The 20,503-nt window shown below is 39.5% G+C and overlaps 1 protein-coding gene across 1 annotated transcript in view; it reads right to left on the bottom strand.

Annotated features, from left to right (window-relative positions):
• mdn1 (midasin AAA ATPase 1) overlaps positions 1 to 20,255 on the bottom strand; it is a 174,473-nt gene extending 154,218 nt beyond the window's left edge. The window contains exons 1-12 of the mRNA XM_048530338.2: positions 20,051 to 20,255; positions 16,498 to 16,721; positions 15,026 to 15,250; positions 13,871 to 13,978; positions 11,522 to 11,714; positions 9,441 to 9,650; positions 8,707 to 8,838; positions 7,350 to 7,453; positions 6,780 to 6,894; positions 4,982 to 5,175; positions 3,287 to 3,368; positions 1,931 to 2,026 (exon numbers count right to left, since the gene is read on the bottom strand). Coding sequence (XP_048386295.2) covers positions 1,931 to 2,026; positions 3,287 to 3,368; positions 4,982 to 5,175; positions 6,780 to 6,894; positions 7,350 to 7,453; positions 8,707 to 8,838; positions 9,441 to 9,650; positions 11,522 to 11,714; positions 13,871 to 13,978; positions 15,026 to 15,250; positions 16,498 to 16,721; positions 20,051 to 20,146 — 1,779 coding nt within the window. The 5' untranslated portion in view covers positions 20,147 to 20,255. The remainder of the gene's footprint in view (positions 1 to 1,930; positions 2,027 to 3,286; positions 3,369 to 4,981; positions 5,176 to 6,779; positions 6,895 to 7,349; positions 7,454 to 8,706; positions 8,839 to 9,440; positions 9,651 to 11,521; positions 11,715 to 13,870; positions 13,979 to 15,025; positions 15,251 to 16,497; positions 16,722 to 20,050) is intronic.
• Positions 20,256 to 20,503: the final 248 nt, after the last annotated feature.

The following is a 20,503-nucleotide window of genomic DNA, read 5'->3' on the forward strand; positions in this document are numbered from 1 at the left end:
GTCAAGGAATTGGGAGGGCTAAAACAGACCATGTAATGTCTTCAGCAAGCAGGATTAAGGAAAATCCCAAAGCACTGTATGCATACCGAAGGAGCAAGGGGATAGCTAGGGAAAAGGTAGGTCCACTCATAGAATAAAGGAGGGAATTTACTGGACCATGCAAGTGGAGGAAGGAGGTGAGGGCTTTAACAAATACTTTACATCAGTGTCCACAAAGGAGAAGAACATAGTGGATGGTGAGTCTCGGAAGAGGTATGTTGATATTCTACTCTTGTCAATATATAGAAGGCATCGGATAGTTTGAAAAGCATTAAGGTGTGCAAGTTCCCAGGTCCTGAACAGATCTAGCCCAGAATACTGAAGGAGGCAGGTGAGGAAATTGCTGGAGCCTTTCATGAAATCTTTGTATCCTCTTTAGTCACAGGGAAGGTCACAACTGACTGGAGAATAGCCTATGTTGTTCCTTTATTTGAGGAGGGCAACAGGAATAATCCAGAAAATTACAGGATGGCAAGCCTTATGTCAACAGTAGGGAAATTATTGGAGAAGATACTTAGCATGGCACAGGTGAGGCAGCTGTGCTAACCAAACACCTGGGACCAGGGTTCGATTCCACCTGCGGGTGACTGTCCTTGCGGAATTTCAGATTCTCCCAATGCCTGCGTGGGTTTCCTCCAAGTGCTCCATTTTTCTCTCACAGTCCAAAGATATGCAGTTTAGGTCGTTTAGCCATGCGAAATTACCCGTAGCATCCAAGGCTGTGCCATGGGAGACAGGGTTACAGGGGTGGGTCAGGGAGGGATGCTCTGCAGGCAGTGGGTATGCACTTGATGAGCCAAATGGATTGGTTCCACACTCTAAGGATTCAACGATTCTTAGGGACAGGATTTACTCACGTTTGGAATAAATATGGATTTATTAGCAATAGATATTATGATACAAATGATGGAGAGATGGTCGCGCCTCACAAATTTGGCTGCATTTTTTTAAGGAAATCACAAAGATGATTGATGAGGGCAAGGCAGAAGATGTTGTCTACACAGACTTTAGCAAGGCCTTTGACAAGATCCCTCATGACAGGCTGACCTGGTAAGATAGATACAGAACTGCCTTGGTCATAGATGACACAGCGTAACAGTGGAAGGCTGTTTTTCTGACTGGAGATGTCTGATCAGTGCTGGGACCTCTGCTGTTTGGCATGTATATGAAAATGATTTGTAGGAAAATGTATGTGGTCTGATATGTAAGTTTGCAGATGACACAAAGATTGAGAGAGCTGCAGATAGTGAGGAGGATTGCCAGGAGATGCAGCAGGATAAAAACAGGCTGAGAATTGGGTGGAGAAATGGCAGATGGAGTTTAATCCAGACAAACGCTAAGTCATGCATTCTGTAAGATCTAATGTGAGAGGTAAGCATGCAGTAAGTGGCAGAACCCTTAGTAGCGTCAACATAGAGGGTCCGAGGTGTACAGGTCCACAATTCTCTGTAAGTGGCATTACAAGTGGATAAACGTGGTCAAAAGAGGCCTGTGGCATACTTGCCTTCATCAATCGGGGCATAGGGTATGAAAATTGGCAAGTTATATTGCGGTTATGTAGCACTTTAGTTAGGGCACATTTGGAATATTGTGTACAGCTATGGTCAAAATATCCTGTCACTAACACATTCCACTGTTTCAGATTGTTGTTGTTACAATACACATGGAACAAAATTAATTGCTCATTTGCAGAACTAGTGCAGACGTTACAGGTCAAAAGGGGCTAATTCTGCTCTGTAACAATCCTGTAGTTTTGCCAGTGAGTGAAATGAGGATGCATCTCTCTGAAATTAAGGGGAAAAACATGGGTTATAAAGAAACGTCATTCCCCGTTAATCCTATACATGACATTATTAAGGATAAAGAAACCCTGCACAAAAGGAATCCATACTTTTTCTTTTGAAATGTTTAGCTTGCTTCCAATTATTTCTGCCATTTTCTTCCTGCTCCCCCGTTTGGACATCATGGCTGTAAAACAATCCAGCGCCTGTAAAACAAGTCATGATAAGTACTCAGGAATGTTTCAAAATATGTCCTTCTACAGTCACTATACACTGTCAATACTTTAAGCCCAAATAGCTTCATGTTTCCAAACAAATTGGCAGAAACAGTTAACATATTGCTATGAAATCACCAAAAAATTTGCAGAACCCTATGTAGTAGATTTACTTTAAAAACACACAGAAGAGACAAAATAATAAGAAATAACGTGCATTATTCAGCACATTGATTCATCCTCAGAGAGCCACCCATTCCCATTTTCTCATTCAACCTCTTAATAAAAGACCACATGCCTTTTGTGTCCATTGCACCAACTGGAATTCAGTGCACATTTTGGTGAGAAAAATTAGTTCTAAATTTAGAAGTTACTAATTAGTATGTGTTTCTTTTAACCCCCCCTTGCAATTTCATTTTAAAGTAATAGCCTAATTTAGGTTTCACATTCAGATAACCATTCTCAATTTCCAACACATTATTTCAAAGTTGAAAATTCTAAGTTGTCCCAATCTATTACAGATAGTTGGGCAGGCATAACACATGTATTATTCATTATTTTGTGATCATCAGTATTAAGCTCATGTACATAGTCACTCGTGGGACACGAGTTTTCATAGCTGGCCAGTACTTATTGGCCATCCCTAGTTGCCCTTGTTATGCTGTAAAATAGGCCAACAATGCTATTGGTGGGGGATTCCAAGATTTTAATCCAATGACACGGAAGAATTGGCAATATATTTCCAAGTCAAGGTCATGAGCGGTTTAGAGGGAAGCTTGCAGGTGGTGATGAAGCTATGTATCTGCTGCTTTTGTCCTTCTAGATAGATGTGGTCTTGGTTTTGGGAAGGTCATGGGTTACATTTCACTGATATAAGAACACATATTTCACCTAACACCACCCCCCAAAAAAAAATCAGTGAGTAGTTCCTTCAAATTATGATAATTCATGGAAAATGTCAAGTAACTGCAAAATCTAGGAGTCAAACAAATGTTTTGTGTAGATTCAAACAGAAGTGGAGGTAAATTAAAAAAAATACAAAAAAAAGCGGTTGCTGGAAATAAGAAATAAAAACAAAAGCAGTTTAAATAATTAGGGAGGTCAGGTTACATCAGTTAATGTTTCAAGCTGATGTCTTTCATCAGAACAGACAGTAACACATAGTAGACCCTGGTCCAGGTTATATCATGTAAAAAAAATCTAGCTCTATCTTTCACAGTACCGACAGTTAAAAATTCACCCTCCCCTTACCTCCTGAAAGATGTGGAGAGCAGTAGAAGAGGAAGTGCAATCAAAATGATCAACGATCCGTTCACACCATTTCAACAAATCTCTAAAGCAGGAAATAAAAGCAAAAGAATTTAATGTAAAATGGTAGAGTATGCACTAAACTAATGATCTATTGTTGTCATAAACATCACTATTGACCATACAGATTGAGCTGGAGACTTACTTTGACTGATATATTAGGTTATGTTAGACAAAGTCTGTCGTAACACAAACCCTACCCCTACAATCATTCAAAAGTATTTAGGCTTTGTTGCTCAGTGTAAAGGTATATATAGAGTGATTAAAATAATGTAATATCATTTTGGAATCTGGATGCTAAAGTACAGGAAAACTGATTTTTGCTGTCATTCTGTAGAACAGAGCTCTCTTAAGTCTTTTTTCAAGTTTCAGTTCAGAAGTGTCATATCAGCAGAAAGGCAATTAGTTTGAAAGCTTCTCACAATGGAAACTATTCTTTAGGTTTCCAGCAGTCCAAGCAGAAGGGCTGGAAAAGAGCCTGAGTTTCTCTTCAGATTTAGTGGAAAGAATCAATGACTTATTCTGTAACTTCGTGTCTTAGGGAGAAATAATAATGAAAAGGAATCACCTGCAACCTCATCAGCTAAGAAAGCAAAGAGTCAAGACATGAGGGAGTCTTCAATGGAGTTGAATATCTTTAAAGGGTATTGTTGGGAAAAGAACCAAGCCTTGATTTTACTGTTTGTGTTAAGATCTTTCAAATTTGTCTTAAGCATTTTTTCCCCTCCCTTCATATAAAAATGGTTTCCTATTCCTTTGTTAAAAAGAACATTAGCAGTTTTATGTGATTGTGTTCAGTGTCTGACCACCACTGTAACCAAACTACAGAGGAATAAACTTAAAAGATTTCTCCAGTTTTCACATGGAATCAGTTTTGTCCAGTATTATCATCAGTTGTCATCATTATACATGGCACAATGATCAGATGCAGTCTTAATTTCTGCAGTTATGTTTTATATTTGGGTACTTTTATTTCATGATTCATTGATATCAAGGGGAAACAAGACACACTGTATTTTAAATGATGGCCTGGGCTCTGGACTGCATTGTCTAAACAAATGGTTATGTTTCAAAACTGGACTGGATAGAAAAGTTGAAAAGAAAAAAGGAACAATGTTCACAGTTCTCTCAGAATTACAATGGTGGAGGAAGTGACCATTCAGCTCACTGTGTCTGCAATGGCTCATTAGCTTTTCGGCTTACTGCCAATTTCCAGGCTTTTCCCAATAATCCTGCACATTGTTGTTACTCAAATCATCCAATGCCATTGTGAGTGCCTCAATTGAATCTGTCTCCACCAAACTTTAAGGCTGCGCATTCCAGATCATAACCGTAAAAATAAAATTGCCATAGACATGCAAGAACCGTCAGAAAGACAACTGGTGGTTCCTTTAACCTGAGGGTCACCACACTAGCTCACTCTGCATTGCAACCTTCCATCCAAGCTCACTGATACCCCTTCCAGTAATTGATGAGCCAGGAGTCAGGAGTCTCAGTCAAGGAAATTAAAGGAAGGGATAAAACAGAATGATTGAAATTTCCACCTTTACAACAAAAGCTCACTCTTCAATGTTGCTGCAATCGACATACACTATCAGAATAGAACACAAGTCACAAATGAAAACAAGTGTTGCAAACCTTAAAGATAATCCTCTTCCCTCAAGGCACAAATCTTTATCATCAGGTTTTGTTTCGACAGGAGGTTGTTTGTTTTCATGATTTCCATCCATGGTGACCTGTGGCCCTTGATGTTTCGTGCCAGTCAGTTGGCAATAAATTTCCAAAAGCCGATCTATTACGATTTCTAGACTTGGATACCGATTTAGTAAAACCTGAAAACAAGTTTCAAATTATAAACAGTGAAAGAGTACGATATTCAAGCAAACATTCTTCAAAACATGCGCTTTGCTTCCATTTATTCCCTTCTGCAATGAAGATATCTGGTGATCTTTAGCTTTGCCATAAATCAATGGTACAATTCAAATTACTTCACCGAAATTTGTCTGATATCCAGATGTCTTCTCTGATGAAAACAGAATCTAGCCCAGGACAATATACTTCAACAGATTTAACATCGGAAACAACTAAATAGCAATCAGAAAAACACACAACACAACAAATAGGGAAAGATATATTACATCTTGTCCTGAAGTCTCTACAGGTGTGCTCGGGCCTACTTTTAAGAGTCATAGCATCAGAGATATGTACAGTATGGAAAGAGACCATTTGGTCCAACTCGTCCATACCAACCAGATATCCTAAACAAATTTCGTCTTATTTGCCAGCACTTGGCCCATATCCCTCTAAACTGTTCCTATTCAAATACCCATCCGGATGCCTTTTACACGTTGTCATTGTACCAGCCTCCACTACTTCTTCTGGCAGTTTATTCCACACACGCACAATCCTCTGAATGAAAACACTGCCCCTTAAGTCCTTTTTAAATCTGTCCCCTCTCACCTTAAGCCTTTGCCCTCTAGTTTTTGACACCCCCATCCCAAGGAAGAGAGCTTGTCTTTTTACCCTATCCATGCCCCTCATAATTTTATAAACCTCTATAAGGTCACCTCTCAACTGACAACGCTCAAGGAAAATAGCTCCAGCCTATTCAGCCTTTCCTTATAGTTCCTACCCTCCAACATCTTTGTAAATCTTTTCTGAACTTTGTCTAGTTTCACAACATTTGTGAAGATTTCTTTTATCACTTTCCTCACTTCCTTTCGTGAGCTTGTATTTTAAAGTACCTGCTCATGGGTTGTCAGCATTGTTAGTCCTGACTCTCCCTTAAAACTTGATGAACCCTTATCGTGACAGAAAAGGGTCTTTATATTTTTATATGAGCTTCAGCATTGAATGTACTCAAGTTAAAGAAAAAGAAAGTTGAGGCAACAATGAGCTAACTGTATTAAGCTGGCAGGTTTGGATAAAAACTGCACATCTCAATTGGAACAAAGATTTGAAATTATTAGTAATATCTCTAACTGGAGAAAAAAGGTCACAGTTAGTCTATACAGGGTCCACTCCTGTTTTCTTGAATTTATTTGTATAGTTTCGGGTACAGAAAGCAAGGTATCAATGTACTGGAGACAATGTCAGGCTTTAGGAAACAAGCAAAATTGTATAAGCGAGTAAATTTGTGCGAAGATTCCAGAAGATGACGTTATCAGAATGAGTAAACATTGACTGAAGTTTAGTAGGAAGTATGAAGTGATTCATTTTCAGAAGGAAGCTAGTGATGGAATTTCAACCACACATGGCATAACAGAACTTAAAAGAAGTACACCGAAATTTTGAGAATTACTCCAACAATTTTGGTGTCAATAACAGATTAAGGGTATGGCTGCTTTTTGTAGGGTAGTGAGTGTTCAAGTTAAGAGAAGTGCATTATTTATAGAACCACAGCAGTAAGCATCTTATTAATCTAAGACATACTCACGTCCTTTAGCTCTGCCTTGTTCATGCTGTCCAATTGGATTTTGGTCCAGAGCTTATCAAGCAAAGTTGCATGGCTGCTTTGTTGTCTATACCAACCAACACTGCTGCTGAATAATCTATTAAGAAAAGGTTACATATAAACTCAATGACTTTCAGCTGAAGGAAGAAAAACAGCATCTAGCACTAATTTAATTTCTGTGATGAAATATCCTTTCAAAAGGCAATTTCTCTTCAATGATAAATCACAGCAATTTACTTCTGTTTCCTCCCAATTCAATCAAGTCAATGGAGCTTGGCAGTGAACCAGAAATTTCAACTAGTTGAAAATATTTCTCTGAAGAAGGGTCTAGGCCCGAAACGTCAGCTTTTGTGCTCCTGAGATGCTGCTTGGCCTGCTGTGTTCATCCAGCCTCACATTTTATTATCTTGGAATTCTCCAGCATCTGCAGTTCCCATTATCTCTGAAAATATTTCCATTATATTTTATTTTATTCTTTCACCCCTTTTTTTAAAATTGCTAATAAACTACACATCCCCAACAATTAAGATAATTTCAAATGAGGTGACCAACCTCCGAGTGGCAAAAAACTGGAATCCAGGTGCTGCCTTAATGCAATCGCCATGACCAGGGATCAGGAGTTCACCGGTTTCCAGGAGAGGTATCAGCACTGATATCTGCAATGTAAAAGGCATTACAACAGTTTAAAGGCTGAAGAAAACTAAAATATCCACGCAAATATGCAACTAAATGGTATCTGAAGTTAGGTATTCATCTGTCAGCTTTAACAATTCATCCATTCTTCAGTGATTGAATGCAAAGGTCAATCAACTTCCAATAAATTACCTGCGAATTTTGGCAAGCTGTGAGAGAAACTTGTACCAATATGTTGTACTTGTTATGTTAAATTCAAGTTGAAAATAAAAATCATATCAAAAATAATAACTGATTTAGAAAAAGCTTGATTTAAGCTTTGGGCCCCAAACTATCCAGGTCACAGCCATGAGGTAGTTCAAATGCTCTGGGAAGCCTAGAAATACCCACGTTTAACTAACCCAAAATGAGACAAAGGCCTCACAATGATTCTGCACAAAAAGCAAACTCAATAATTGGAGGCCAATTAACTCAGTTGGAGAGAGTGTGGTGGAGAATAATGCTGCCAGTGTAGGTATAGTCCCCGTACCGTCCACAAAGCTCTAGTGCCTGCCTCCACAACTCAGTGAGATCATGCCAGAAATCATGATTAACAACCCTCAGTTGATAAGGGCATGACGTGAAGAGCAATCTATTTTGAGTTGTGTTCCTCAACTTGTTTCACACTTGCTAGCAAAATTACAAACGAATCTGTAAACATTTATAGCAACGTTGTAGTTCTGGCTGCCTGAGCCCCGTGTCATTGGGAAATTAACAGTAACTGGAACAGGATAAAGCCAATATAAACCTCAAGTTTAAATTCACTGGGTAATTATTGCACATATGCCAGGATTTGTTCGAGTCATAAAGAACGTCCATGACTGGAATAATTCAACACTCCTTTTAATGAAAGATTTCAGGTCAATGAAGTCCATTGTGAACCCAAGTGCCTTTAATTGTACAGTAAATAACATGGGCACCATGGGCTTGCATTGCACACCATGAACTGGACGAACTTATATTTGTCAAAACTTTACATTTGTGTTAAACCATGTTAGATGCTTCAAGGAGATAGCAAGAACTGCAGATGCTGCAGTCAGAGTCAAAACAGTGTGTAGCTGGAGGAACACAGCAGGTCAAGCAGCAGTACAGCAGCAGGAAAGTCAATGTTGCGGGTTTACGCCTTTCAAAGCACATCATGATGAATCCCGAAACATTGGCTCTCCTGCTCTTCTATTGCTGCCTGATCTGCTGTGTTCCTCCAGCTCCACACTAAATGCTTCAAGAGGCTGCATACCACATCTAAAGGTGCATGATCAATGTCCTCTAAGAGGAGCCAATAGCCATTGGTTACTGCTTGAGTCAACGATCCCGGCTGCCAAACAAACTCCCCTGGAACGTCTGCACAGCGATACATTCCCAGCAACATCTAAAACATACAAACACAACTGCAATTCAGAATTTAAGCAATTCATGATTCTTCAAATATGTAACTTCCCCGCCTCTCCGAAAAGTTAGCTCATTAGGTTTGGATCACAGAGGGGAAAACACACAGTGACATACACATTTGGGAAGAAAAGTTCAAGTGCAACTTTGTGGCACTATCTGGAGGGAGGCAACAAGAGATTCTGATTCTCAGTAGATGGGAAGAAGTCAGTTATTTCTGCCAATTGCATAGTTGTTTTGCAACGTAAGGGCAAAGGTAGCAAGCAACATGCCATGGGATAAAGGGAATAATCTGCAGTATTACTGGAATTCCTAATCCCAGTTGCTGAGAACTGTTGTAGCCATTAAGGACTACTTGCTCTTAGCTAGGAACATAATTCCATTTAAATTGAAAAAAAGAAGTTGAAACAATACTAAGGCATTGAACTATGTTGCAAGATATAATTGAACATGCGAATTCCTATAAAATGGGTTGCTCATTTCAGCCAAGAAAAAAAAAAAAATGGGGTGAAAAGGATGGCGTCAATGAAAGCCCAGGGAGCAGAAACAAAATCCACTGCTACCCTCTTTTCATTGAAATCTTACCTTGCTATCAGTCTGGTCTCCAAGTTGTACTTTGAGGAAATCAGGTGGCTTCTGTCGACCCGTGAGCGCTGCTAAATATTCCACTAAAGTTGTTTTACCACAGCCAATTGGTCCTTCCAACAGTACAGCATTCTGGGATGCAACTGCCATAGCCAAGCTCTGCAGATAATTGTAGGTGGAGGCTACTAACACAAGAGGCTGACCAATGAACTAAGAAGGGGAAAACAAAAATAAATCACAAACAACAGCTTTGCAAAAACAATGATTTAGTTACAAATTAGTCAGAGTTTACCAGTAGACATGGGGTTGCTGTATCAACAATGGTCTAAGCTCAAAATTAGAAAGCATTATTTTACAAAGTCCAGACTCAAACGTCATTGCCACAGAAGACATTTTGATATCTTTCATGAATATTAAAATTACCTCGTTCTACAAAAATGTCAATTTACATAAATGTATATTTAACTTCCTCAATAAGCAGGCCACAATTAAGCTCAAAGTGTGGATTAGTAGTTTGCAGGACTAAATAGAGTTACAAATAAAATTTACATTTTTTAATTAGTTTCTGCATGACAAGCTATAAAATTCTGTGCAGTACAGAACTGAAGTTTAATGTGACAATGGGAGACTAGTGGCATACAAAAATGAGCTGTACAGTGTATAGTTTGGCTTTAGACGGCGCTCATCTTATTTATATAGTTTGACAGTTAAATGTAGCCCATGATGGACAATACCTGAGCAGTGTGGAATCTCATAAGTGTGAGCTTGTTTGCAGAAAATATTTCTAATTGCATTTTTCTTTATTAATGGCAAGAGGGTGTTGCTGGCTAGGCAGCATTATTGCCCATCCCTAATTGCCCAGAGGGCAGTTAAGAATCAACCACATTGCTTTGGGTCTGGAGTCACATGTAGGCCAGACCACGTAAGGATGGTTGTTTCCATCCCTAAAGAATATTAGTGAACCAGATAGGTTTTTCCAACAATAATTAATGGATTCATGGTAATGGTTAGATTCTTAATTACAGATTTCCTTTTTTGAATTCAAATTTCTGCTTCTGCCATGGCTGAACCTGGGTCCCCAGAACATTACGCAGGTCTCTGGATTAACAGTCAAGTGACAGTTCCACTGGGCCATTGCCTCCCTATTTGCATCATGGTTCTCAGCTTGAGGAACAGCTCAGCAGTATGGATGGGCAACGAGTGCTGGACTTACCAACAATGCTCGCATCAAATGAAAGAATGAAAATCTTGAAGATGACCACGTAGAACAAGACAGAACTGATATACTGAAATGGCAGTAATGGGTAATTAAATAGTCATGGGAAAGAGGCAAAGTTTCAGGATCACTTGCCCCTTTAATCTTCAAGTCTAGGACAGTTAGAAAATGCAAATGACAGATCTTCTGCAACTAAAATGAACTGAGATTCATTAAGGATCACTCAAAAAACTAACAACTATTAAAAAAACTGCCAAAAATGCAACTCTCTTTGTAGAATAGGGAGTTCAGAAGAAACTGCTTAAGCCAAGTGGTGAGATGTGGAAGTCAGAGCAGGAGCGACTGAGGCAAATAGTATCGATACATTTAAAAGGAAAAGCTAGTTAAGTATGAAGTAAAAAGCATACAGACAGCTACGATGTTTGATTTAGCAAGGCAAAATAGGAGCAAGTTCAGGCAGAGTATAAACTGGTTGGGCTGAATGACCTGTTTCTGTGATTAAATTGACAAATGTGCAATGTCATTCTAAAATAAACAAATATTCAAAGTTAGATTTAAAAGATGAGAGAATACAGCAAACCAAAAAAAAGGAGAAGCAAAAATGAATGAAGGATCACTGGACACTGCTAGCACATGTCAGTACTACATTTGGCTATTGACCAAGAAAGCTGTCTTTGAAATCCTGAATGAACACAAACAGTGGCTACTGGAATCACCAAGTCTACAGAAAAAAAAAGTAAATTTAATAACATGAAGATGAGCTCAGTGCCCCGCTGATAATATTAACCGTTGTTCTGTGTACATCAGCATCATGTAAGATATCAAAACCATTTTGAAATATACCATTTTAAAATAAACATGCAACCTGGTCTTGATGAATGAGTTGTTTTCGCGGTAACACTACTCCGCATACAGCCACAACATTCTCAGATAAATCTGCAGACATTATGTGCCCTTGTGTATATTTTAATTGTTTGGTTTTTTGCCACAGTGCAGTCTTCGAACTTGCCAGTATCAAAGCCTTCTCCACATTGAGACACAGGGCTTCTTCCGACAATCTACGAAGTAAAATACATTTTTATTTCAAGGTAGTTAACTGCAGATCACAAATCCAAGCTTCAGATCAGTATGAGTATTAAATCGCTAAAATAAAAATGAAGTTGTTCTAAATTGGAATCGTATTCTATATTGCAATGACCCTGCAAATACTTGAACCATATTTACATTGAATGCATGTCACAAATTCATCTATCATCCTTTGGCAGAAACACCTTCAGGATTATTTTTATCTTAATATTCTATGCTCAGAAAATCAGATTAAACACACTGCACAGAATAAGCTACTAACTACATTTTGTTCTCCCACTACATATGACAGAGAAGCTACTGTCACTCCACATTAGCTATAAGCCTCAATAAGACCACATCTTTCATTAATCATAGGCTGTTAAAATGGACAATTGTCTCCTTCCATCTACCAGTATGGCTTGGTTTTGCAATGAATAAGCAATTGCATCAAGGCTGCCCAACAAAAATCATTTATTATACAAATTTCAAATAAATGGCGGAAGTGAAATTGTTAAGAGTATTCACCCAGTGGTACAAAACTGGATAATGGCTGGCAAAAAGAAAGAAACGCTGCAAAACAGTTTTTGGATTTGCACTCATCAAGACAGAAACAAGGATACCTAGATTAAAGGGACGCAACAAATTTTACTACACAAACAAGAAAGAGTGCTGATTGCTTGGCAAGACAACTCTAATTTGCTGAGACATTGCCACATTGAACATATCAGAACTACCAGCAGACAGGCCTTTTAGTTCAGAATAGGAAATTGCTTGGGCATACCACTTTTTCCTGTAGAATGCAGGGACTGGCACATGAGCATGTTGTTTCTTGCAAGAGCAAATGAATGCTGTTGTGAATCTGACCCAAGATGACTGTTGGCATAATTCTTAGCTGATATTATTCAGCATTTAATTCAGCATTTGCAGTCTAATAGCAGAACCATATCAAACATTGGATGTTGTGTTGTGGGTTTTGCAAGCAGAGACTGGTTTGAGTACAGTCAGTACTCTCTCTGTTGCAAACGCCAGAAGGAAGGTGTTATAGCTAGTTGTCAGGCTATACAGTGTAAGTAACTGGTATCTCACACACAGAAATTCACATACCACGTCACTGAGACAAGCAGAACTTTTTTTTTGTCAAGATAGTTTCCATGAGTGGGGTGCTATCTCTTGTGTTGCTCAGCATAGTTGCAATGTAAATCAGTAAGCTTCACCTGTTGCTCAAATTTGTTAGATAGTCAAAAATTTAAAGATCTGTTCTTCAAGTGAACAGGCTAATAATCAAGCCTCCTGTGTTCATTAATATAAATTGGTAGCACCAATTATTACCAGCTTGTACTCCTGTGACTGCATAATAACTTCAGCACAAACCATAGGAGACAAAACAGTCTTTGGTTGAACACAGAGCTTTGTAAAGCGCACGGCTAAAAGTCAGAGAAGTCTGAATTAACAGGACCACAAAAATTATTAGGCCAAAACTGGTGGTACAAACAACACAGCGCGGCTACTTTCTGATATGGACAGGAAAAAAAAAGTCAATGACTCATCAAGTTCAAAACAAAAAGTAAAAACCTTTCAAGTAATTTTTTTTCAACTTACACATCAAAAAGCTTCTTAGAAGGACACTTCCGGAAGACCAGTAAGGATTTACAAATTGTTTCAAAATTAATACAAGTATGATCTACCTTCAGAGATAATGGGAACTGCAGATGCTGGAGAATCCAAGATAACAAAGTGTGAGGCTGGATGAACACAGCAGACCAGGCAGCATCTCAGGAGCACAAAAGCTGACGTTTCGGGCCGAGACCCTTCATCAGAGAGGGTCTCTGATGAAGGGTCTAGGCCCGAAACGTCAGCTTTTGTGCTCCTGAGATGCTGCTTGGCTTGCTGTGTTCATCCAGCTTCACACTTTATGATCTGCCTTCAGGCTTGTTTTTACATCTGATTTGTGGAACATGCATCTTACATGGATCTGCATTACATACAAGCTATTGTCATTCTGCTTCCAGTTGGTTCTTGGCCACTGAATAACTAATTTCATTACATATATTTTTGGATTACGATAATTAAATACACCACTGACTGACACACAACTAAGAATGTGTCCTTCAGTTTAGCCAACTTAACATTGATGAGAGAAACTTACTGGAGTCTAAAAGTTGTCAGTTCTTCTGCAGTGAGAATTTTCTGGAAGAAATGGTTCTTTTGTTCATCATTCATGTTTGTTACAACAGCAAGACACCTAGCGGTGTACCTGAAAGAAAAGAAATATGGTTTAAGTACAGTATTCCAGAAGACAAATGCCACAGGCACCAGACAGGAATAAGGTTTATCACTTGGTGACAAAACAAAATAGTTCTGCAGACATAAGGTACAGTCCTCCTTTCACTCCAGATACAAAGCTCAACAATTGTGCAATTTAAAATCCTAAGTACAAAATAGATTCAAATCAACTAAAAAAAATTTCAGAGGTTAAAAGGCATTAAAAAGGATACAGCAGAGATATAATTAGAGTAGCTAACACATGTTTTGTTTTTGGAATGTAAACCACGTTCACATTCAAGCACTTGTGTCAGAAAGTATTTGCACGGTTGCGTGAACTTCACAATTTTCCACTTCCTTACATCAGACGAGTCAGATTGACAATTGGCGTTAAACTCAGGAAGTGGGGCGCACGTTGCGCCATCGGGAATTTCATTAAACATCTATTGGAGCCAGCCTACGGATATGCATCCAGTTATCATAGTTTAAATTTAAACCGCAAACATAGATGTGTAAGTCCATGTGAACAAGTCAAGTGATTGACTTCTCAGAGTTCTTTAACATGCCCTAATAGCAAAAAGCGACTGACTCATCTCAGAGAAGTTCAACAAATCAATTCAGGCAAGTGGTCTTGTCTATTTCTAGGAATATATTTTGCTTTATGTCTCTTGTACATACGCAGAGATCGTTTCTCATGTGAAAGGCCAACTTGCTCTCTGAAATTCTTTACAATGTACATGACTGAAAAGTTCTTACATTTCCTGAAGTGGGCTTAGTTTCCAATTGTTTGGATAGTCAATGCAAACTGGTTAATTTAACCAGGATTTTAATGCAGCTAAGTTGAATTTTACAAAGTACATATAACAAACAATAGTAGCTTTAAAAAAATAACAGGGCTAGGATATTTTGCCTGAGTGCACACACATTTTATTTAGTAATCCAAACAGTTTGATAATTTATAATCACAAGGGTTTAATATCCGTAGTTAGCTATTATAAAGTGTTTTATTTATTATTGTCACATGTATCAACATACATACCAGCGGACCAATGTATCATGGCTTCTCAGCAAAGGAATGCATACACTCCAATCCCATAATTTACTGAACATTATCCAGTTTTCCTTCAAAAGTCTATATGCTGCACTCAGGAGGTCTCGGAGTTTCATGCGTTTCCGTCCATATCGGACTGCACTGGAATCTGAACTCTCCAAAAACAGCCTCTGGAATACTGGTGGAGAATCGTTAAAGTATCTCAATGCAAACCTTCAAGATAGAAAACAGAATAAAGGAGTTATCAACAAGAATTACCAATCTACTATTACAGGGGAATAAAATAGCCCTGCATTCTCTGAAATGCCCCTAAATATTTCCACCAATGAGTCACTCTTGAACCACCAAAACAATGCTTAGAAATCTAGCTCCTGCAAAGTCAAACTTTTGCATCATGTCAACCCTACAGTCCATAAACAAGGAAGGTCAGCATTATCTCCTGGCAATGCCGATGATATTGCTGGGGGCTGAATTCATGCAGTTCAGTTGGCATTCAACAATTATAACCTTCCTCCCTTTCTGCTATGCATGCCATCAATCATGGGAGTTTCGCACCATTTCCCATTCCCCACCCCCACCCCTCCCCCCAAAAAGAGCGAATACCAGCAAGCAGACTATTGCTGAGTAGGTGGCACTTGATAGTGCTGTCAATTAAGGCATCCATTCTTGCCGATGAAGTGTATTTGGTTGATTTAGCATTGTCCTTTTTCTCCATAAATACTTATACTCCGACGCTTGTACTTATTGTCAGGTAGATGCCAGATTAATGAGAAACCACAGGTAGTTTGGACCACATCTTCACCCTCACAGCAGGCTTGTTGTAATGGTCAACAGCCTTCAGTATAGTCAGTGTGACTCAGTTGCCTCTTGATTTCACGTAAGTCAACTGAATTGCCTGAAAACTGGCTTCTGCAAAGGTAGGCAACTCCGGGGATAACCTAGGTGGGTCATCTAAGATGGAAGAAAATGCTTCACCTTGTCTTTTATACTGATGTGCCAGGTGTCACCATCAATGGGAATGGAGGCTGTTTATGGAGCTTGCTTCTTTAATGTTATATGCTTGCAGCAGTTCAGGATGGCACACCACCAACTTCTCATGGGCATTTAGGGAAGGGTAATAAATCTGGCCTTTTGATAGTGAAACCCAAATCATAAAGTATTAATCTTTCAAAACCCAAATCATTATGGGTACAAGCAAACCCTACATTTGTTGGTTCATTACTGACCAATCGTTCTTCTTTGCGCTCACTTCATTCTAACCAAGTCGTTTCAATCCAGGGTTCAAAATTAAAGGGAAATTTTGAGAAAAGGAGTTAATTGTTCATTGAGCAAAGACTATCTGCCTCAAATTCTTTTTGCTACAATACAGCTATTTACATGCTAAGAAAATGCATGATTCAGTTCTATCCAACAACAACCCAAACATCAAGTGTTCTCAAGTTCCAATGTGTACAACTTACGAAATGACATCAGGGCTGACATCAACAAGCTTGCTCATTGCCACACACAGCCTCTCATGCAAATCGTGGTTGAATGTGGCTCCTTTAATTGTCCGGACATTGCGCTCAAGAAGGTCCAATAGCAACGGCCTGAGGTGGCGCCCAATTAGCAGCGTGCAATCTTTATCCAGCAGAAGTTGAGCTAAGATGCCAAGGATACACTGCCGATCCTGCTCGTTCCAAATCTGGATTGATGGAGAAAGAAAACACAATCACATGTAGATTTAAATATCACCTACCATATTGATCAGCAACACTTTTGTTGATGGTAATTTTGAACAGATCATCCACCTATTCAACATACCTCGAATACATTTTTTGCCTCGGCTTACAACCCTGCAAGTGAATGCCACTGCTTCTAAAACAAGCTTATCTTGTTCTCTATTCCAAATATTACCCCCATGACCCATCATTTATGAATTCCAAACTATTGCTTCTCTTCTGTCAGAATGTTAAGCTTTGACTATATCGTCATGTTAAAACAATAAAGCTTACAAGACTGCCACAATTTTTAAACCCTTCTTCATATCTGAAAGATAAATTTGTACTTCCTTATCCTGGTGAATCTGTTTTATACCCTTTAAATTTCTAATAACCTACGGATAATGGATTCTATTTTATGGTCTTACAAATTTACAGAATTGTTATTGCAGATTTCAAATCTGAATGATGAGAGATCAGGCCAAGAATTTGACTAAATTTTTTTGTTTACAAATGGCCTCCATGCCTTCAATGGCCCACGAAGTTGATATATAATATACCTTAATGACAAAACCATACTAATTGCCCTTCAACCCCCAGGTATCAGGAAAGGAAACAAATTTAACATTGGCAGCAGTCTCCTCCAAGTGATAGTGATGCCTGTTCTATGCCTTTCCTCTAGACCAACTGGTACCAAGATATCATGAATGGTTGAAACTCCACTTCCATCAAATCTCATTCTTCAACACAGCAATACCAGACTAAATATCATTTTCCATTCTTCTCAGCATTCTTCCAAACACCTGCCATGGGGAAAGTACCAAGACTAGATACAACAGTAGGGGAATTAGAGATCCTTCATGTAATTAGCCATTGTCTACAGAGCACCAATGGCATCCATCTACGTTTGAAACACAGCTGGGTATACTATAGCTTCAGGGATGGTATGCGAGAAGAATGGGACATGGTAAGCAGGTAGACCTCCATGAGCTAGCACTGCCAGAACCAGCAGTGCTGACATAACTCTGCATTCTAGCCATTTAATCAGCACCCAAGAGGTTGAAGAAAATGTGTTTAATAAAGTATCACAGAGCAAGCTTGACCTTGAAGTTTGTCATCTCTACACAGACAACACCTCCTCTCCCCAATTCATCATTGCACCAAATAGCATAACCTCATTTTTACCACAACACATTTTATTTGCCAGGTTTTGCCCACTCACTTAACCTGTCTGTATCCCTATATAGACAGTGTCATCTTCATCACTTGTCTTTTCACCTACTTTTGTATTATCTGCAGATTAGGTGATAGTACATTCACACCCCTTATTGAAGTAATTAATATACAAGCATAATTGCGGCCTCAGGACTAATCCTTGTGTTATCTCATTAGTTGCAGGTTGCCATTCTGAAAAAGGGAAGAACTCCCTCCACTTTACCTGACAAAGGAGCAGTGCTCCAAAGACTTGTGATTTCAAATAAACCTATTGGACAATTACCTAGTGTTGTGTGATTTCTGATTTTGTTGACCCCAGTCCAACACCAGCGCCTCTACATTCTGGCTTCTAACATCTACTAACTATATTAACATACTACTTCCAACAGTATAGCTTCTTATCCTGTAGAGTAACCTTGTTTAGTATATTATCAAATGCATTTTGGAAACCCAAACACATCCACTGATTCCTTTTTATCTATCCTGCTTGTTACCTCCTCTACATATTTGAACTAATTTGTCTGGGATCATTTACTTCACTTTTCATGCTGCTTGATTATATTATGCAAATCTAAGTGTTGTGCTATTACATTCTTTATAACTGAATCTCACATTTCTCCAATAATAGGCATTAAGCTAATTAAACTTTAGCTACCAATTTGTCTTCTTCCATTCCAAATGAAGGTGTTACAATGACAGTTTTCTAATCCTCTGGGACTTTTTTCAGATGCCAAGGATTCTTGGAAGACTACTGCCAATGTGTCTATTACCATCTCTGTAGCTCCTTCTTTTAACATCTTAAGGTACAACTTGTCAAATGCAAGGATCCTACTGGCCTTGAAACCTAATAGTTTCCTGACTATTTTTTCTCCAGTGATTATTACTAATTTTGTATACTCCTCAGTTTTATCCTGATTATTCAGTACTCTTGGATTGCTTTAAATGCCTTGTAATGTGAAGGCTGCCATAAAAAGCTAAATAGTCATGTAATTTTCACAGAATTCGGGCATCAGCAGGAAGCACTGGCATAATAAAAACAGAACTCAACTCAGACATTAAGCAGGAATCCTGACTCTGGAGACAACATCACAGGTTAAATGACTAAAATTACTGGACAAGGCCAATAACCCAATCTGAGTAACAACTTTGGTATGCCTCCTGTAGTGTTCAAATAAATTGCAGCAAAGTGGTCAAGACACAGCACTGCTTTCTTCATTGTGACAGTTCATTTGGAAACCATTTTTCTAAATATTAAAATCAACTGCAATCGACCTATTGCAACATGATCTGACTGAACTCTTACCAGATTTCTGAAGGTAATAAAGTGTGAAGCTGGAAGAACACAGTAGGCCAAGCAGCATCTCAGGAGCACAAAAGCTGACGTTTCGGGCCTAGACCCTTCATCAGAGAGGGGGATGGGGTGAGGGTTCTGGAATAAATAGGGAGAGACAGACCGAAGATGGAGAGAAAAGAAGATAGGTGGAGAGGAGAGTATAGGTGGGGAGGTAGGGAGGGGATAGATCAGTCCAGGGAAGACAGACAGGTCAAGGAGGTGGGATGAGGTTAGTAGGTAGGAGATGGAGGTGCAGCTTGGGGTGGGAGAAAGGGATGGGTGAGAGGAAGAACAGGTTAGGGAGGCAGAGACAGGCTGGACTGGTTTTGGGATGCAGTGGGGGGGAGGGGATGAGCTGGGCTGGTTGTGTGATGCAGTGGGGGGAGGGGATGAACTGGGCTGGTTTTGGGATGCGGTGGGGGAAGGGGAGATTTTGAAGCTGGTGAAGTCCACATTGATACCATTGGGCTGCAGGGTTCCCAAGCGGAATATGAGTTGCTGTTCCTGCAAACTTCGGGTGGCATCATTGTGGCACTGCAGGAGGCCCATGATGGACATGCCATCTAAAGAATGGGAGGGGGAGTGGAAATGCTTCGCGACTGGGAGGTGCAGTTGTTTCTGAAGGTGTTGACTGTGAAAAAACTGAAAGGTTAAGAGAAGCTAGGAGCGAGGGAATAGATGAAGGTCCTATGCCCGTTCCCAAAGTCTATCACATAAGGCACTAGCCCTGGGGCCAAGGTCGGATTCACTCACTTCGTCACTCACCTGCTTGGTCAAGTATTTATTCAACTCGCTGCCGCTCTTGTCGTTTAACTTGGCGATCAGTGCAAGAGAAGAGAACTGAAACTCCAGGTCCTCCATCGTGGCAGCGACCCTGAAGCAGGGTCTCAGAGTGAGGTCTGCGGCTGAATGGGGAGGAAAGTTATCCAGCCAACAGCAGCATGTTCCCCAAACAGCTCCTCTTCAAGCTCCAAACTATAAGACAGTCACACGTGGAAGAGACTGAACAGAATACTTCCGGGGCACATGCACATTTAAAACTGAAAACCTCCCCCTAAGCAGTTTCCACACGCTAACTGCCTCCGGTAGTACTGATTGGTACACTGTGCTTTGCAAATTATTTCACCCAAACAAACCATTTTTAAGCCTGCAACGCATTCAGACTTACAATTGTGCAGCACTTTTTAAAGCTGCAGACCTCGTTTTATTTTAGCGTCT

The sequence above is a fragment of the Stegostoma tigrinum genome, chromosome 4, assembly GCF_030684315.1.
Source record: "Stegostoma tigrinum isolate sSteTig4 chromosome 4, sSteTig4.hap1, whole genome shotgun sequence".
NCBI lineage: Eukaryota > Metazoa > Chordata > Chondrichthyes > Orectolobiformes > Stegostomatidae > Stegostoma > Stegostoma tigrinum.